This window comes from Monodon monoceros, unplaced genomic scaffold (genome assembly GCF_005190385.1).
Source record: "Monodon monoceros isolate NGI ecotype Baffin Bay Population unplaced genomic scaffold, NGI_Narwhal_1 Super_Scaffold_7, whole genome shotgun sequence".
In the NCBI taxonomy this organism is placed as follows: Eukaryota; Metazoa; Chordata; class Mammalia; order Artiodactyla; family Monodontidae; genus Monodon; species Monodon monoceros.
The window spans coordinates 77741655-77762278 of NW_021703784.1; the positions used below are offsets into that span (position 1 = coordinate 77741655).

The 20624-nt window shown below is 34.5% G+C and overlaps 1 protein-coding gene across 1 annotated transcript in view; it reads right to left on the reverse strand.

The window, feature by feature from the left end:
• Positions 1-1052: 1052 nt before the first annotated feature.
• KIF18A (kinesin family member 18A) overlaps positions 1053-20624 on the reverse strand; it is a 79362-nt gene continuing 59790 nt past the window's right edge. Inside the window, exons 14-17 of the mRNA XM_029207017.1 lie at positions 10653-11094; positions 9801-9908; positions 4088-4197; positions 1053-1580 (exon numbers count right to left, since the gene is read on the reverse strand). Of these exons, the coding sequence (XP_029062850.1) occupies positions 1498-1580; positions 4088-4197; positions 9801-9908; positions 10653-11094 (743 nt within the window). The 3' untranslated portion in view covers positions 1053-1497. The remainder of the gene's footprint in view (positions 1581-4087; positions 4198-9800; positions 9909-10652; positions 11095-20624) is intronic.

Here is a 20624-nt window from a genome sequence, read left to right on the forward strand (position 1 = left end):
TTCTACATAAGTTCATTTAAAAATTGCTTTCTAGTGACTTATTAAATAGCACCTTGTTTTAGTTTAAATGCATGAATTTTTTCCTTATTCATATATTCCACAGTTTTCCTTTCCCACGTTCATTACTATTTATTCTCTCTAATTTCCCCTTAATGTGGCTGCATTGCAAAGGCGTTGTTAGTAACTTTTACAGAAGGTGAAATCCCTAGCTGATAAAAATGGCATATAAGAAAATCACTCACGTCTTATGGTGTGAGGTGGACCACGAGGTAGGGTCACAATCCTGCTAGCTAGCCATTCATCAGTATGTGGTAAAAAGATTTCTTTTGAAACATATAATTACCTAAAATAGATGGAAAGGAATAATAGAGACGCTAATGTAGCTGATAAATAGGTGATACAACCAAAGGCCTAATGACAAAGGGAAAACAAAAATTGTCTATGGTTGTTCTCCCTACATCAGATCCTAGGTATACTTTTATGAATATGGAATTATGAGTGTCACAGTTGGAAGGAACTTCAAAGATCATTATTCCATCTCATACTTTCTCAACTAGATTTTGATTTGAAAAACATGACTAATAACAGAAAGGTCTAAAATTTGCAGCTTGTTGTTAAATGGTTGTTTGCTTTGATGGGACAGGTCCTAGGCCATATGAAATTAGAAGTTCATTTAACCAAATACTTGTTGTTTTCAGAAGATAAACAAGGCAAACAAAGCAGGTGAACAAGGACATAAGATTAAGTTGCAGCTTCATGTACTTCCTATAGCAGAGAAAATGATTAAAACATCTTCTCATTATCAGTAAGGAACCTATGGGTTATTTTCAGGTTTGGTTCTAGTGCCACATATCTTGAGCTAATCTGAAATACAAATATACAAAAGTAACATTTTATAAAAAATAGTTTAAGGTGTGTAAGGGGTAGTCACGAGACAGAAAAGCAAGCACTATAAAATCTACAACTTTAATGTATCTAGTAGTGAGAAACAATATTAGTATTTTATTCATGAAGACTACTTAAATAATATTTACAACAACTTTATGGGCACATATATGTACATTTGTACATCAAAGTATTTTTGGAAAGAAAAGACCAAATAAATTCTGGGTCATAATTTTATCACTCCTAAATTTTCCTTATTTTTAAAAAACAGTAAAGATAATTTAAGTCTACTATTTTCTAAAATGTCCTAATCAACTTGTTGTAGCATAGTAAAACTGAGTTGCTACCATACTGACTTATGTATTTTAAAGGGCAGCAAATATTTTAGAAACTTAAAACACACGTTTTCTGTTGAAATTTTACATTTGCTTAGAATACAAAAGCACAAAACAGAAGGAATTTCGTTTTCTGCTTGCTGAAGGTATTTGGGTAAACCTAGCTTTTAAGATGGTCTTCTTTCAAAGATTTTTAAGAAGTTTCTGAAAGGGTACTGGCAACAAACCCTTTTAAAAGCTGACTTGTCAATTTCATTTCCCTTGATTTTGAAGAGACTTATCTTAGATTTCCTTTTGAAATATTTCTTCCAAATTTTCTAACCATGCTTGGCTTTACTTTATGGATGTTTCTTTTATATTCTAGAGAAGAAATAAAAAGATACATAAATATGGTAAAAGTATCATTCAAAAAGAATTTTCACCATTCGTTAAACTTCACAGCTGTTAATTAACCTGATTTAAAACAGAACACCAACAAAGAAACATTAATACCCTTGGTTTGAAAGTAGAAATTCATTTCTCCACATTGTAAACTGAAGTTTTAGTGCGCATGTACGTACACCCCTTCCCCTGCCCCAAAGCTATCAAGTGAAGTCAGTGAATAAACTACCACATTTACTTCTGTTCTTGAACTAAGGAAAGACTACTTCTGTGAACATTGTTCCCTTTCTTTTGTGCATCATCAACTTTTGTTTTTCATTCTTTGGATTATTTCCCAAGGACTTTCAAACTTCCATATTTTTCCAATTTAGAAGTATCATTTGAGTCCAGTACTTCTTTTTTTTTTTTTTTTTTTTTTTGCGGCACCCGGGCCTCTCACTGTTGTGGCCTCTCCCGTTGCGGAGCACAGGCTCCGGACGCGCAGGCTCAGCGGCCATGGCTCACGGGCCCAGCCGCTCCGCGGCATGCGGGATCCTCCCGGACCAGGGCACGAACCCGTGTCCCCTGCATCGGCAGGTGGACTCTCAACCACTGCGCCACCAGGGAAGCCCTTGAGTCCAGTACTTCTTAATGTGCTGATCCTGATCCCATAGCTCTTTTTTCCTTTCACGGCTACCTCTAAAATGTGTTCCATCTATCTATGTCCACTCTTCTGGTTCTTCTTCAGTGTTCACAATGATTCTCTACTCAACGAAGTGTTGTTACAAAAGGGGCCCACTGACTTCTTTATGGGTCTGTCTAATCTCTCATCCATTTTCTTGATCACATTAGGTTTTAGTTTTAGGGGCACATATTCTCTTGACACTATTTCTTATTTCTCTAAATGCTCAGTAAACAGAGTTTCCTTCTTTCCCACTGATGTTCCTTTTTTTTTTTCTTTTTAATTTGTACACTGTTAGTTGGAGTCAGCTGAATACATTCTAAGGAAGGCAGCCCCAGTTCTCTTTTACTTTTCTAGTAATTCCTGATGTGTATTTGGCCATTTTCACTTGCATATCCTAATGTACATAAACCATTATCTTCCCTTAAACTAATACCTTTTTCTAAGTGCTCCATTATCCTTAACAAGGCAAAATCTTTCCTCTTTGGCAAGTACTGTAGTTTAGTATTCTCTCCCACTGTTTTCTCTATAGATTATTCATCTCTCTTTACATATAAGATATTTGATGCATTTTATACTATTCTTAGAAAATAAGCATATTAGGAAACCTAAGTCTCTATTATTTGAGAATTATCATAAATTTATTATTTGGTTGCAGGATTATGACTTCCTGGAGAACTTTTTCAGAAGACCAGTGGGACAGTACATATCTACAACAACTGCATATACACAATGTTAAACATTATTAAATATGGCATGTTGAACCAAATAATCATAGTAAATTCTTCTTTTCAGGACTTCATTGTTTGATTTTTAAATCTGCACGAAAGACATTTCCACTGAGCTTAAGGTAAACAACTGCCACTGGGCACCACAAGAATTCAGGATTTATCAATGCAGCTTGGCAAAGCTATTGAGAAATTTTATATTACTCTAATGAAAAAGCATTGACAGAAAAAAATTAATAATAGTTTTCATGTCATTCTTAAACATACTCGTTATCTCATGAAACCCCTTTAAATTCCAAGTGCTATAATTATAAGTTCCTTTAGAGAAGAACCAAACTGGGTCTTAATGATCTTTATATTCATCACAGAACCTAGCACACAGTGACTGCATAGTAAATAAATACTTCCTGATTGAAGTCTTAGGAACTACAGTGTCAGAGAAACATAGGTCTGGACACAAAGGCCTAGAAATTGGTGGGTGCTATATACCTCTAGTTTCACTGAAGATGTTTCCTTACCATGGACTCATGTCACCTCCATATGCAATGAGAGGATGTAATCACCACCATCAGCATTTTTTTTCAACTTGCTAATTGGAGTTAAAATATGATTGTAACTAGGTATAGACTGGAACCTCACAATAATTGCACAAGTGAATCAGAGGCCAAATTATTAAAAATAAGAGGCTAAGAGAAAAATTTCAAGTGGATATAGTTTATCTGTAAAATATACTTAATCACTAACCTATTAAATAACATAGTTAATTATTTCAATTATTAGTTAAATTATTTACACATTCTTCTGCAATACGAGGCAGTATGGATAACAAAAAGGGTACAGAATATAGAGTTAGGAGATCCAGTTCTGGGTTCTGGCTCCATCATGAAATATCTCTGTGATCTTGGGTGAGCATGTTTTTTATGTTGTGTCTTAAGTTTTCTTATCTGTAACAGGGATAACCACACTCACCATGTACAATAATAAAGGTGATGAGTACAAAAGGAGACTCTCATGAAAACACTGTAAAAATATGTAAAGTACTATACATATGTTAGTTAATCATGTTATTAAATATCAGAATAAGAGCTGAAACATACCCATTGTTGGTCTGTTTTCTTGGAAGTGCTTATCACTTGAATTATCTTGGTGAACACGCTTGGCAGATCCAGAATTTACCTCAGCACTTAGTGAGGTATTTGATGTAGAGCTTCAAGGGAAAATTTTTATTTTAGTAAATTCTTTTTTTATATCTCTAAATTCAAATACATATTCTACATTCAATAATGATTAAAGAAAAAGTGAAATACTAAAATATTAAGTTGTAAAATCCCATAGAAGTAATTGGAGATACTAAATAAATTTTTGGCCCATAGGGAAGTTTAGCAGTGTGTGATTTTAATGACGTTTATTCAAATTGGAGATTATGAGTAGAGGTGTATGTCACAATTCTTTAACAGAACATTTCAGGGTGCTGTGCTGGACTGCATGCAAGCACTGTTATTCAAAGTGTAGAGATAAGGAGCACATTGCAAGAGGTGAAAAACTAATCTCAGATTACCAAACCCCTAATCTGGGGAATATGAACAGGTGAGATTGTTTGCAAACCTTGTTTTTAAATCAAAGCATGGTAATAGAATGAGAATCTCTCTCTGATTATTGCAATTATAGAAAGTGAAATGAAAAGAATGACGTATTTTCATTTGTTTTGTCTTCAAAAATTTATATCACTCTCATGTTATTAATGGGTCAAATTTCTAACTCAATTTGAGTTGACATATTACAAAACACCTATTGTGGCCTCATGTCACAGGATATACAAGTGAGTAAGGCACAAACAACCCATGTCCTGAAAACTTACATAATAGATATATGGTGGGATGGGGGAAAAATAGGACAAATACACAAAATAATACAAGGCAGAACAAAAAACAGCACCACAGGTTTTCAAACTACTAGAAGCCGCAGGTTCCTGAGTTTAGAAGAAGAATGAAAAATGGAAGATTTTGTGGATGAGATGAGATTGATCTGGGTCCTGAAAAATAGCAATCCAACCCTTCCCAGTCCTACAGAGGATCAAGTTTTAGCAGGCAGGGTTGGAGGTCAAAGTGGGAGATGAACATCCCTTTCCACACTGATTCAAATAAGCTAATTTTAGGAAATTTCTGGCTAGTCAAGATATTATATACCATTTTACAAGTTGATATTAATTTGCTTGTCAGTTGGATTAACAATTGGAGGCTTCCCTTTATGGCAACAACTTGTTCTGGTAATCCTAAACCTGTGGTAAAGTGATGTGGGTTTATGTTTGTGGAACAGGAGAATATGGGTTATATGCTCAATGAAACTAGTCAGAAATGGCAATTTAATATGTTAGCAAAGAAAAACGGGTATAAGCACAGTGAATGCTGGGAAAAATAAGTCAACCTATGTATCTAAATTTTCTAGAGCCTGTAAGAGAAATGATTACGGTGTTCATAATGATGATTTTGCCAGCTCTGTTCAAGAATGCAAATATCTTCCCAAAATGGTTACAGAGAAGTACTTGTGTTATGAAAGTAAACAAATTCAGTTGTAGAAATTTTCTATTCACAAATGGTGCCAAATAAACTAAGTTACTATAAATCTATTTTGGATACTAAAACATACAGTTTTGATAATATATATATATATATATATATATATATATACACATACATATATATATATATCAGCTGTCTAAGGCAAAAATTCTTTTTGGGTCATTTGGTGATTTTATGTCTTCAAGAGTAAAGATCAATGTCGCTGGTTACTTTCGATGAGGGTTGTTTTCCCTGCAATATATCTTAAGGTTTTCTTTATTATTTTATGGTATGATTCTTCACTTTGGTTAGTTCTAAGACCTCGTTTTCACTCACAGATTGTTTTTATTTGAAAATCAGGGTTTTGAATAAATCTATTTGAATAAAACTCACATTTCTAGGAATGAAATCAAAGCCTAATCAAATAAGTTATGTATTTATATATAAGTAAAACACACTCAAACATTTTTAGGATTTAGGTAACATAGTCAACTAATAAAATATTTAACATTTGTTATAAATTTGTTAGATTTATATTAGATCACAAAATAAAAAGACCTAAAATTGGTATGGGTACAAATTCAAATTATTTTAAAGACTGTTTTGAGAAGAAACCTACAGAATCTTCTAGTTGTATGCCAAATGTATTTTCATAACTATTAATAAAAGTTAAGATTAGTCTTTTGTTCCCTTACATAGGTATAATATTTTTGCTTGATAAACATAATGCATCTCATATTCTTTCAGTGGAGATAATTTCTAGCTGGAATCATAGACATTTTTCAAAATAAACCAAAAATGTATGTAGGTGTGAGACCACTTTTGAGTGCCAAGAAAGACTGTGGAACAAACAAAAAACCAACCAACCAACCAGACACAAAGCAAACAAAACCCCAAATTAATAAATATAATTTATAAGAAAAAATTTACATATATATTTGTGTATTTGGTAAATTGATACATTTAGTTAAAATAGTCTGTTACAGTGATTATATAAATTGAAATGATTACACATCTGATATTCTCAATTTCAGTAGTTACTAAAAAATTCAGTCTGGTAGGTTTCTGGAATATCCAGTGCTTCTAGATGCTAATTTTTTTTTTTTTTTCTTTTGAGAGAAAAACTGATAAAAAATAAAAGAAGTAATTATATACATGGAGCTGTTCCTCATTTTTAAAAACCATAACAAAATATACACACACCTAAATATGTACATAAAGCTGTTAAGTGGAAAATACCAGAGTCCATTATTCTCAAGCTCATGTAGATTTAATTGGGCGAAAGGAAGATTCTTTTAAAAAGTAATTATGTACATTTCTAGCATTAATCTCTTTTAACCTTAGTTAATGGCAGGATCTAATTATTGGTACCAGAGGGAATGTAACAGAGCAATTAATAGGCTATGAGAAATCTTGCTTTCTTTAGCTGTCCTTTAATTTTATTTCGGAAGCCCTTTAACTCATCTAAACCCACTCCAAATACACAATTTACATACCAGGACATTTCTTGAAAAATCATTTGGTTTTGATAATGACTCTGTTTACATTTAAAAGTTATTCTTAGCTATAAACTTTTGCTACATCTTAGTTACAACAGCAGAGCATGTTACCAGTGAAGAACAAGGAAAGTCCCCAGCATTAATTAAAGAAAAGAATAACATGACTCACACAATGAAAATTAGTGACAAGATGGGTAAAACAGATGATGGTGGTTAGCTAGGCTAAGTGACTGATTCCCATATATGACTAATTGCACAATTCAAATTTGTGACACAGCAAAATACAAAATTGTAAATGTCATGGATAGTCAGAGACATTCAGGAAAAATCAATCCATGAATTTTAAACATAAACATTTCAAGACTCCACTGGTACTTTGGACAGATGCTAAATGCAACTATGAGATGATACTCTATGTGGCACAAATAAATAGGCGTTTGTAAATTTGTTAGCACTAGCCCGGATGATAACACGTCCATGGTGGAACATAGGAAACTTAAAAAAGAGTTATCTTAAGATCGTATGCTCTTCTCTCCATAATCACATGATAAAGAAAAAGAGGTAAAGCAAGTCAGATCCATTTTACAATTTAACCATTCACTGTATCTTGTCATTGCATTCTATGCTACAGGATATAAAGACTATATAATGGGCTTCATGTCATATAACTCAATATATTTAAGACTTTTTTCCTTGTCTTTAATTTTTAGCTGTTTTACTGCTATGTACCTAGGTATGTTTCTCTTTGTATTAATGCTGCTTGCAGTTTGCTTTGCTTCTCAAACCTGTGATTTGCCAACTTTGGTCAGTTTTGGAAAATTATTAGCCAGCATCTTCTCAAATACTGTTTTTTCCCATTCTTTTTCTCACTTCTTTCTGGGACTCAAAATACACATATGCTAGACCTTTTAAATTGTGTCCCATATGTCTCTTTTTGCTCTTCTCTATATTTTTATCTTTTTATACTTTTGCAATTGGTTTGAATATTTTTCTATTAACCTATCTTACAGTTCACTAAACTTTCTTCTGCCATGCCTAATCTGTTAAATTGATTTGAGTTTGCAATTTCAGTATATTCTATTTTTCAGTTCTAGAATATCCATTTGATTCATTTTAATAGAATCCAGTTCTCTGGGAAATTATCATCTATTTTACTGAACTTAATCACAATTAAATTTTTAAAGTCCCTATCTGATAATCTCAATATCTGTATCACTGCTTCTCTAATTTGTTTTTTTCTCTTGATTTTCAGTCATTTCATCCTGTCTCCCGGCATTCTTGGTAACTTTTGCTTAAGTGCTAAACACTGCATATGAAAAACTGTAGAGGCTGGAGGTGGTATATTCTTCAGAGATGATTTAATTTTCTTCTGGCAAGTAGGCAAAATAGAGATAGATCACCTTGATCCAAAGTGGGATTGAACTGGTCAAAGGTCTGTTTCAGGCTTTCAAGAACCAGTCTATTTCCAGTTTGCCCCACTCCTACCTAAAGCATAGGCCTTCAAAGATTTCAAATAAAACCCTGGGCGTTTAACAGGGCCTTTTCTCCATGATGATCCCTAAACAACAATTTTTGTGTCCTGGTCCCATGAGAAGGTCAAAACTCTGCTTATTACTTTAGCCTCTTGGCAGCCACTTTTAGTTGGTTTTTGTGGCCTCTTATTACAGAGAGTTTAGAAATTGGCCAATACCTTGAGGGCAAAAGCTACACAGATTTTGTTTCCCTAGCTCAGTGAGATGTTGATAGCTATAGGCTTCCATTTTTGGCTTGACCTCTATATTTGATGCCATGAACTGGCAAATGCTAAATGGAAAAAAAGAGGCAGAGAAGGTCTCGTTCTCCACAACTTGTTTTCCTTTCCTCTGGGATCTTAGACCCTCAAGTCCTGGCTGTTTTGGTTATTCCCGAGTGCCTTCAAGCAGCTGTTAGTTGAATTTTATCAGCTTTTATAATTGTTCCTGATGGAAAACTTGGTCTGATACAAGCTACAATGTCATAGCCAGAAACAGAAGTCTATTCACTCATCGCATTTTAGTCATATATCAAAATCCATTAAAATAATATAATTTTAGGACTGAAGAAATTCAGTAATGTCTGAAGGGAGAAATACCAAATGAGTAAAAATTGTCAACAGAAGAAAACTTAAATGACCTTTCTGAAGGCCAGAAGACTTTTAAATTTATTTTTAATAATCTGAAATATGGAATACTTTATACAAATATCAAGTGAAATATTTGGGCTTTATCAAGATCTCCCTTTGATAATATAAAACTAGTGCTGGGACTTCCCTGGTGACACAGTGGTTAAGAATCCACCTGCCAACGCAGGGGACACGGGTTTGAGCCCTGGTCCGGGAAGATCCCACATGCCACGGAACAACTAAGCCCATGCGCAACAACTACTGAGCCTGCGCTCTAGAGCCTGTGCGCCACAACTACTGAGCCCGTGTGCCACAACTGCTGAAGCCTGTGTGCCTAGACCCCATGCTCTGCAGGAAAAGAAGCCAATGCAATGAGAAGCCCGCGCACCACAAAGAAGAGCAGCATAAGCCCGCGCACAGTAACAAAGACCCAGTGCAGCCAAAAATAAATAAATAAATAAAACTAGTGCTGCATTCAGAGCAGTTTACTATGTGTATGCTTAAATGTGAATTGACAGTCTAATTACAAGAAATAAAAAGAGCTGTAGGAAACAAAGTATAAAGATGATCTTACATATGTATAAAGCCTGAACCAGTTTATGTTTAAATGTACCTTGTTAGTTTCCGTTTCCTTTTGGCAGCAGCAGTCATTGCCATGTAGGATGGTACTATGCTTGGTATAGGCAGAGAATGTTTAGTTGAGAATGAAGAAGGGGCAAGCCTGTATATTAAATAATGAAAAATAAAAAGACTAATTTTGATTTGTACTATGGAGAAAAAAGGGGGCATACACTTCCATAATTAGAACATCATTTTGTCTTAATACATAAAGGAAAACATTATTCAATACTATAAACTTCCCTTGATTGCCTGGGGTTTTCTTTTCTCTTTTTTAAACCATAGATAGATTTCTGCATTCCCACAGCATAGAAAGGTGAAGGTATCATTCTTCCCATATTTAGATTAATTGTGAACATACATATTAAGTGAGAAGGATATGTTTTTGCTTGGATGACATGCAGTCAACCACACCTTAGACTTACGACTATTTCAGAGTGAGCTGAGGTTTGCTAAACATCAATAGAAACTGTGGTATTTCCTTTAGTGAAGATATTAATGAATAATAATAAACAATTGGTAATCATCCACTGATGGCTTGGAACATCTTAACTTTGGAGTATGAAGAACAAACTAAATATATCTTAAGGTCTCCTCTAGCCTAACAAGTGTCAATCAACTTAAGTTTTAAAATTAAAGACTTCACAATATTGTGTTAGTGGATTAATATTTAGAGAGAAAGACAATTAAGATTTAATGAAGGTAAAAACACTGACTTTTGTAATCAAGATAGCATACTTCATCTATGAAACAGATCTTAAATATACCTACAGAGGAAAAAGAAAGCTAATAGTTTAAAGGCTATGTAAATAAAACAAAAGAAGAATTGGCAAATAGTCCTGTGTACCTTTGTAAAATGTTATTGTTTGGTAGTGATTCTTGTTCAGGTAATTTACTTTTCAAGCTCTTGGTGTCTTCACATATAATAAATGTAGACTCCAAATCCTCCTGGCCATATTCTTTTCTCTTGCTGAGAGGGATATCTACTTCACACAACATTTTCAGAGAATTATCACTGTTTGTATTTGAGTTGATGGCCTGAAAACTGGTAGTATGTGATGATGATTTTAATAAGGTCACTGCAGATGGATATTGAGAAGCTTTTCTACAGTCTTCTGGAGTATACACAATGGGTTGAAGTTCTTTGCTGAGGGAATCATTGAGCTGCATATTTTCAGACAGTGTAGATTTTTGGGGATGTTTTGCTTTCAAGGGAGAAGGCATTAATTTTCTTCGGGTTCTTTTTTGTGGAGGAATTTTAAGCAGATTAGATTCACTCGGAGATGTGCCTGTTCAACAAAATTAAAAAGAAGTTCAATAATGTTGCCTAAATAGTTTTCCAATAACCTTACCAGTTAAGAGAAGGAAAAAAAAGACCCCCAGTAATAAGTATATTTTCTGCCAAATTGATAAAAATTTAAAAGAAAATAAATAAGTTGGAAAGAAAAGTTATTGCTAATAACGTTAAAGTTAATAAACTCATTATAAAGAAATTCTACAACAGAAAATAGATACTAAGTAGCTAATATCAATATTATAGATACAGCTATCTTGAGATATTGGGCAATTATGAAAATAAACTGCATCCAGTAAATGTATACATTTCTCTAAGGATCTGTACCTGACCCTCTTATTCTATATTCTTATTTCTTTTCTTTTTCTTTGTTTAATTGAAGTATAGTTGGTTTACAACATTGTTAGTTTCTGGTGTACAGCAAATTGATTCAGTTTTATATATATATTCTTTTTTGGATTCTTTTCCATTATAGTTTATTATAAGACATTGAATATAGTTACCTGTGCTATACAGTAGGACCTTGTTGTTCACCTATTTTACATACAGTAGTTTTTAATCTGCTAATCTCAAACTCCTAATTTATCCCTACCCCTCCTTTCCCCTTTGGTAACCATAAATGTGTTTCTTATGTCTGGGAGTCTTTCTGTTTTGTAAATAAGTTTATTTGTATCTTTTTTCTTATATTGCACATTTAAGTGGTATCATATGATATTTGTCTTTCTCTGACTTACTTCACTTAGTATGATAAGCTCTAAGTCCATCCATGTTGCTGCAAATGGCATTATCTCATTCTTTTTTTATGGCTACACACTCTATTTCTAATTATCCTCTTGCCATTACCTTCTCAGTCATGTGGGTCCCATATAACTAGATTTTTACTTTTTCCTTGCATTTCCCAATCTTCACCAATCCTGCCTCTTTTACACTTACAGTTAAAACATAATTCTGATCATGTCATTCCCCTGATTAAAGATGTTTAGTAATCTTTAAACAGAAACATAATGCCCAGAGATTTTTAGTAGGGGAATTCTTGTTCCTTGCTCCAAAATTAAGAGACAAATTGTTTTGTTTGAACTTAAGTGTGAACTCCCACAATATTAGACATGCTTAAATATTTAAGTACATAAATACTTCTCACTTTCTTTTAGTGTACAAAATAATGACTTGATTACATATATAACAATAATCTTGATCAGCTCCAGTGTACTTATGTTGCATTTTTAAATTAATATATATTTTTTCTGCTTTGCCTATTTCATTCTGGTAAACTTCATGGTGCCTGACACAAAGTAACTCTGCTTGGAGTGTGCTGTCCAGGGAAGAAACTATAATGTGTATTTCTCACCATGTTTTCAAATCAGGCAGTAAAATTCCCAATTGATGTTATATTTGCTTTACAATATAATAATAACTTAAGTAACACTGAAAGCTGAATAAAATAAGTGCTGTGTATTTCAATAAAGCAATTCAAACTTTCAACCAAGTTAGAAAATACACTTATAACAATCAGCAACAGTACATGCATTATTCTTATTACATTAGTTGACAGTAGACTCTGCTGTGGCTAGGTTGACAATTACCCTCTAGGAAATACAATTTAAAAACAGGAAGAAAAATATGATCCCTGTTCTACTAAGGAATTTTACTTTTCTGAGAACTAGATAAATGAGATCCAGATCTTAAAATAATTTTCCACTCCCTTTTACATGACATTTGTCAAATTTTCCATTACCAGATATTTTTATACTAATGCTGCAGTGTAAAGACAGTAACTTTTCTCCACTGTGCTGCTACCACCAATTTGGTGGCTATTAATAGCTGGAAGATTAACTTCTTTTCCCAGGAGAGGGAGCAGGGGTATGTAGAGGATAGAAAACTATATCGAGGATAGAAAACTGAATTGGGAGTCAGGAGACTTGGATTCTATTTCTGGCTTCACCAACAACTCACTGAGTGACCTTGGGCAACTCACTTAAGCAGTGTGGGCATTAATACCCCCCAGAAAAAAGGGGATACTATCTTTCTATGTACAGGGATTTTCTAGGATTAGATAATATCTATAAAATACTTAGAGCTCAAGGAAAGGCTCTAGAAATATAGGCTTCAACTGTTAGCATTGTGACGTTCACAGGGTAAGCTGTAATTTACTTTCCAGTATTCCATCAATACCCAGCACACCATTATCACCAAAAGAATATATTTCAAACAATATATTGTTTGAATATATTTCACTTTCAGTTTATCAGATATCCAGTTTATCAAGGCTGATGATAAACTGTAATATAAACCCAAGGTATTGTGAAAGCAGGCACATCTAAGTGTTATTTGAACATGCAGGCGTGGTAACAACATTCTAAAATTTAGAACACAATGGACCATGAAACCTCAAGGGATAAGGATTATCCAGAGTAACTATTTTTCTTGTGCATATCTACAGAGGGATAATCTCTGGAGTGGCAGTGGGCAAATTCCCATGATGGTGGACCATGTTTTCTCTATTGCTTATAAACAGCATGAAAAGCGGGGGGGTGTCTTCCATAACACACCAAAAAAAAAAATCTACCAGTTCTTTGGGATAATCTAAACATACATCCAATATCAAATTTTGGTATGATCAGACTAAGTAACAGTTTGCAGTGAAAGCAATAGTAATCTTACAATGACATTATCTTTAGCTATAATTCTGCTCTCCTGATAGGATATGATAACTTGAAGGAGAAACATGAAGATGAGGCCGATAATGGACTCACATTCCACTGTTTTACTGGACCTGAAAGGAGAGATGCTACAGACACACAGCATGTACAAAATACAAATCCAGGGGGTTCTTTTCTTTCTATCCTCTCAGTTATTAAGTACAGATAAAATAAAAAGAGAGCAGAAAATAGATGGTCAATTCAGGACTACTTAGGCTGACTAGTTGCTAAGAAAGGTTCAGAAGATAATCAGAGCAAAATAAGATTTAAAGGCTTAAATAAAAATTAGACAGTCAATTCACTGTAACTGTAAGGGGATAATGACTCCATTTATTCCTGAAGACTAAAAGAGCACGATAAACAACATGAGATTTCATTTTGAATACGATATCCAGAATATATAAACACAACTATATAATAAATAGTCATTCCCCTTTAGTTAGGCAAGAATACTTTAAGTGGGTATGGCAAACTGGAGGGTGCTGGATTAGAGGCTACAACAACCACTGGATATGCTAGGTCTATGTCTATAAAAGAGATCTGCTGTACTTTTCCATTAGAGGATGTGCAGTAACTTTCCAGAAAAGCAGGCTTGGGGAGTCTGTAGTTTCCCTTGATTCAGCCTGGGAAAATACTATCTAACAAGATTCTGTAATTCTTTGGCCTACAGAGTGGAAATGACAAAGAAGGAACCTGGAGGAAGATTATAATTCCTTTAAAAAGGGCCCATAAAACGAGAAAAGGAATCATGTAGTTAAGGACTTTCAGAACAAGGGACTCTAATAGGTAATGGTAGTCAATGAAATACCTCAGCAATAGAGGTGCCACACAGGAGGTGACAGGACATTAAAAATGCATTATTATAAGGTAGGCTCTTATAAATTGGGATGGAAAAGATTGGCAGCTGCTTGGGAGGAAAGCAAGTCTTCTCTCCAGGGTCTCTCCATCTAAAGAACCAGCCTACTACATCATATACTAAGGATAGAAGGTAGCAGGTATCCTATGTTCTGAAAAATTTTGTTATTTCTAGACCATGTCTTGGAAATTTAATTCTCCAGCACAGTGTAGGTGTACTGCATTTCTATTGCTCTGAAATGGTTATGATCCATGGTTATGTGAATATGACTTGTTGAAATTCATGTCCAAATAATAACAATAACCATAACGTCGAGACCTTTAAAAGAAGTTACTACTATTATTTTCAATACGGTATCAACGTTTATTTAATGAAAAAAAAGGCTGTAGTCAGCTATGGAACAAGAAAAACAACCTAAGAGGACTGCATGTGCATAAAAAGATTCACTGTTTGTTCATTCATCTAGTATTAAGCACTGCCATGTTCCAGACCTTTTCTAGGTATTGAGAATATAGCAGCAAACAGAACAATTAAGAATTTACATTTCTGAGGGGAGAAGGCAGAAAAATAAATTATCTTAATATGTTAATAATGATATATGAGTTGTAAAGACAGTAAGACAGAAAAGTGGAGTAGAGGGTGATGGGAGATAGGAGGGGTGTGGTTTATGATGGCCAGGGAAGGTGATTCTAAGAATGGGATATGTGATCTGAGACTTGAATGGCTATGAAGGAGGCAGGCCTACAAAGATCTGGGGAAAGAGGCAGAGGAAACAGGAAGTGCAAGACCCAGTGGCAACAATAAATTTGTTGAGCTCAAGGAAACGAGAGAAGGCTAGTGTGATTGAAGTGTAGTGAGTTAGAGGGAGAGAAGAAATGAGAAGCTAGAGATATTGAAAGAGGCCAGCCTGTGTTAGGATATATGGATAAGGGCTTGGATTTATTCCAAGTGCAAAGGGATATCTGTGGAGGATTCTAAGCATGGTTATGATGTGATCTGATTTACATTTTAAAAAAAGATTGCTTTGCTTACTGTGTGGAGAAAATGTGAATGGGTAAGAGAGGAAACAAGGAACAAGAACAGTAACAAGACTATTGCTATAGCTCAGGCAAGAAATAACAAGAGCTTGGACTCGAGTGGTAGTAGTAGTGATAGATGTGGGAAGGGTGTGGTAATCAAATAATCAGATAAAAGTTATATAAAGTAAATCCAGAATGTATGTAATAACATACATAGGTGTGATGAGGTGTCTGACAATCAGGAACAAAGATAAGGAGTTCACACAAAGGAGTAGTATATATTAATTTTATACCATTTTACAGAAACTGACAACATTCCATAAAACCATGAACCATCTGACATGCACAATTACAGAAAAGTTCAAAAGGTCCTAAATATCATCCCTCAAATTTGGCATTCTCTTCTTACTGACATTACCTGCTCCCAGCCCCCACTCATCAGGCTTGAAGTCCTGTCCCCTTGAGGAGCTCTGATCCAAGTGAATTCAGGTGTTTTAGAACCTGCCTCCTTCCCTCTCTGGTCTGGATACTCATGGACTTGAGGCAGCAGGTGCTCTTTGGGGTTTGAGGATATGATTTCTTAGTTAGAGATGATGGGTGTTATTATCATGCTGGGGTAGGGAAAAGGAAGGAAGGAGAGTGAGGCTAAGTAGGAAATGGCTCTAGAACAAGGGTGGCAGACAGAAGAAAATTTATTGAAAATGGATTTTGGCTCCTAGGAAGTTGTACAAAAAGCAATGTGAGGGGAAGATGTAAGTTAATAGAGTGATGGGAAAGGGATCTCCTTTTAGGTCAGGCACTCTACTTTCTCATCTCTAAACACCCTCAAACAACTGAAACATTTATCTTCACTTCCAGACATAGACATACTGTGATTTCAGACACAAGCGCTGACTGCTTCACTCCCAATATCTTGTTAATTATCTTGAACATTCAATTACTTAAAAAGGAGCCAATGCATTTTAAATCCATGTTTAGCGAAGCCTTGAAAATGCAAAATGTGGTCTTGTAGTGAATGCATTAATCAAGTAATATATGATATACATGATATTAGAACCTTTTCTTTTTGGTAGGGGCACAAGATAGAAAGGCACTGAATACTTAAATTGCTCACTAGAAGATCCAGTCCTTGGTTGGCTCCGCCTTAAATGTCTCGCCTTAGAAACACCCATAGTACAAGAAGAGATATGAAGGTTAACTTTGTAAAAGAAAACCAGTTTTAACCAAGGTGGTAATCTGAGTAGAGGTATGTAGCTCCCCTTCCAGATTCCTTTTAAAATGACCATATAATAGAAATAGGAGAAAACTTGCTCTAATGTTAGAAATAAGAGAAGAGTATTATCTGCACACCAGGACAGTAGAGGACCTTATGAGAAATATTGTGTAGCTAGAACTGGAAAAAAGGAAGGCATAGAGAGAATAACTTATAATTTCCCCACTTCATCCTTCAATGCTATCCTTGGGAGTGAAGTAAAAGGCACTGGAAGAATGTCACTGAAGTTCCTTAAATGAGGAACAGGGATGAGGGAGTAGATAGGGTAGGAGGAGAAAGGGTGAGACAACACTATGAGATACAGTGAAATGACAATATGTGAACGCTAGCAGCAGCACTAAGAGGCCCTAAGATTCAGTCCTGGTCTAGCTGTCTCACCGTAGAAAGGAACACTGAACAGAAAGTGCCCAACCCTGTGGGCCTTGCTCCCAGCACTGGTGGCAAAGAGGCAAAGTTTCTACCTGAGGCTCTGGTTTCTTTTCTATACTCCCTGGGCTGTGAGATCCATGAAAAGGAATGCACTTCCCCCATATCTCTGGACCTTACTATCTACTTGATTATCAGGAAGTTAAGGGCAAAACCATACTACTAATAAGCACAGAGGAAACTCACTGGACCAGTAAAAGGATAATACAGTATAAAGGAGAGGCAGAACTGGCACACAAACTCAGGCCTTCTGATAATCCAGAAGCCATGTTTTACCTACACCAAGCTCCTACCACAGGGAGAATTTAATCAATTAGGATAATGGCTAAATAAAACATGGGACATACATAATTACACTGTTATTTAAAGCCATATTTTACAGATTATCTGATGATTTGGGAAAATATCCCATGAAATGAAGCAGTAAAGAAATTTAAATACAGCATGATCCCAATTTTGAAAAAACAAACAAAAACCCCATCAAAACCAAATCAAAGCATGTACATACAGACCCCATGAGCGAAAAGGGGGAGAAAAAGTCACAGAAAACAGAGCAGAAGGAAATATGGCTCATTAGCTGAAAGACCGAACTATGTACACAGAACACAACCAGGGTCACCAGATATTTGAGAGTATGTCTTTCAACATGATAATCAAGACATATGACTACACACAGGAAAAAAAAGTGAGAGGAAATAAATGAGTATATTAGGATAACCATAATTAATATCTTCTGAGAAATGAGACATTATTACATTCATGAAGCAAAACCAAAGTGCTATAAGAAGAAACACTGAATTTTAAGAAACAGTTCTTAGAAATTTAAAATGAGAGGAAAACAAAATAAAAGTAAAGGTTCTAAGATAAAGTGGAAGACCTCTCCTAGAAAGAAGAAAAAACAAACCAAGAGGTAAATACTAGAAAACAGATAATAGAATTAGAGGATCAATCCAGAAGATCCAACATCAGAATGATAAGTGTTCCAAAGACAGAACAGAAAGAAGGGCAGAAACATATTATGGAGGTTTATGTATGTAAGCACGTGGAAGTGCTTGAATACATATGTGAAAATTTCTCAGAGTGAAAGGATAAAGGTTTCCAGAGCAAAAGGCCCACAAACTGTTTAGCATAATGAACTTAAAAAAGACTAACACCAAGGTATAGCATTGTGACATTTCAGAATACCAAGGATCCCAAAATCTTCCTGGGATAAAAAGTCCCACACAAAGTATGAAGAATAAAAATGGCATGACAGTTAATGGCAACACTGGAATCTAGAAATCAATGAGGCAATGTCTTCACAGTTCTTAGAAAAATTATTTCCAACCTAGAATTCCGTACCTAGTCAATCAGAAAATAAAAATATTGCTGTACATCCAAGGTCTAAAAAAATTTTACTTCCTATGCACCCATTCTCCAGAATTTATTGGAGGATGTACTTCCGTAGAATAAAGGAGAAAACAAGAAAGAGGATGGGAAAAAAACCAAATACTACATACATAAAACCATAAAGCTGTACAAGAAAGAGAATTTATACACTTCTTAGCTCAACAGAGAACGATATTTACTTGATAACACTCTAGAGATTTATTTCTAAAAAGGTGAAAAACTCTTTTGGCAAAAAGGGGGACAGGAGGAAATGTATACACATTGTAAAGGAGTTAAATCCTTTAAAATAAAATGAAATAAAAGTAAGTAGATAACATCTAAAATTGGAAAAATATAAACAAAAAGAATTAGCAGTATAAATTTGAAATTTAGAAATTAGGAGGAAAAATCAAAAGAAATAGCTAAAAGGTGAATAAGAATTGGGAGTGGGCAGCAATAGGGCAAGGAATACTTACACAAATATTATAGTACTTGTTAGCTTTCTAAATTATGTGCAGGTATTACTTTTATAAAAATATAAACTGAATTTTAAAAGGAGGTGGAGGTGAAGAGGGGGAAAAAAGGAGGGGGCAGGGGGAGAAGGGAGAGACAGACACACACACACACATGCACACACATGCAGAAGCTTTTAATGAAAAGAAAAATGGTTAAACTTTGGGGCTATAAAAGGAAAGAGCAGTCCAAAATCACATCTCTTGCTTGTCCTGGGATAGCTTTACCCCAAATCTGTGGACTCTGAGTGGGGTCAAACTAGCCAAAGCTATGAGTCTAACTGAAACATGCAAGCAGATAACATGAAATGGAATTGGCAATCAAATAGAAGGGCAAAATGAACATTCTAGGCCTAGGGAAGGTGGGAAAGATCTTTTATTTAGCCCCATTCTCCACTGGCTTACCATCTCACTCTCCTACTTATGTTTTCCCTAGCATGCAACAAAAAGAAAGGCAGAACAGTTATCTACCTAGTAATTTAAAGAGGGCCAATAAAAATGTGAATCAATCAGCAAAAATAAATCATTCAATATGGTGAGAATGAGCAGAATGGATTTAAAGTCATGAGTCCCAGGAGTGAAGGAAAATTCCTCTTCTTCAGGGAAGAGGTAAACCACTTGTGAAATCTGAATGTTAGCATGTGTAATTCTGTTATGCTTTAAAGTTTATAGCACAAAATAAATAGTAGAAATAAAAATAAAGCTTAGATAGCAAAAATTCTAAGAAATAAAAGATATATTTTGTATGAGGACATGGATTTAATCAGTTTGCTTTCAGATATTTTAAGTGTCCTAAAGACCTCTAGCTTTAATGATATTTCTTATACCTATCTTTATCTTTACATTTAGATTCCATACGAAGGTAAGATATACTTTAATTTCTTCACAGGTCTGTTGAGATATTCAGATGATTAAACAGAGAGGATACCACTTTAAGGATCAAGACATTTTCTATTACTGTTTTCAAATTAACTAGAATACATATAATTCTAAAGAACAGTTTGGGAACTTCCTGGAGAGAAAATGTTCATTGAAAAATAACTTTGGTATTGCTTTACTTATAAAGGTCTAACATAGTTATCTTGAAATTCAAGATGATCTCTTAGGGCTTTTTAACACCTCAAATAGTTGAAGGCACATATTAATAAAATAACAATATAATGCACCCTATTGTTGTTTTTATAGTTATAAAGCCTTTTTAGCAAAAAATGCATAAACAATGCTAGAGATTTATTCATCAACTCCTTTAGGGAAGAGGTTTAGGGAAGAGGGTAGGCAATGAAAATTATATGATTAAATAATATAACTTTTCAAAATGACTATGTCCTACAATTTAGACCAGGATTTGAAAAGTGATCAGAGACAGATCAGA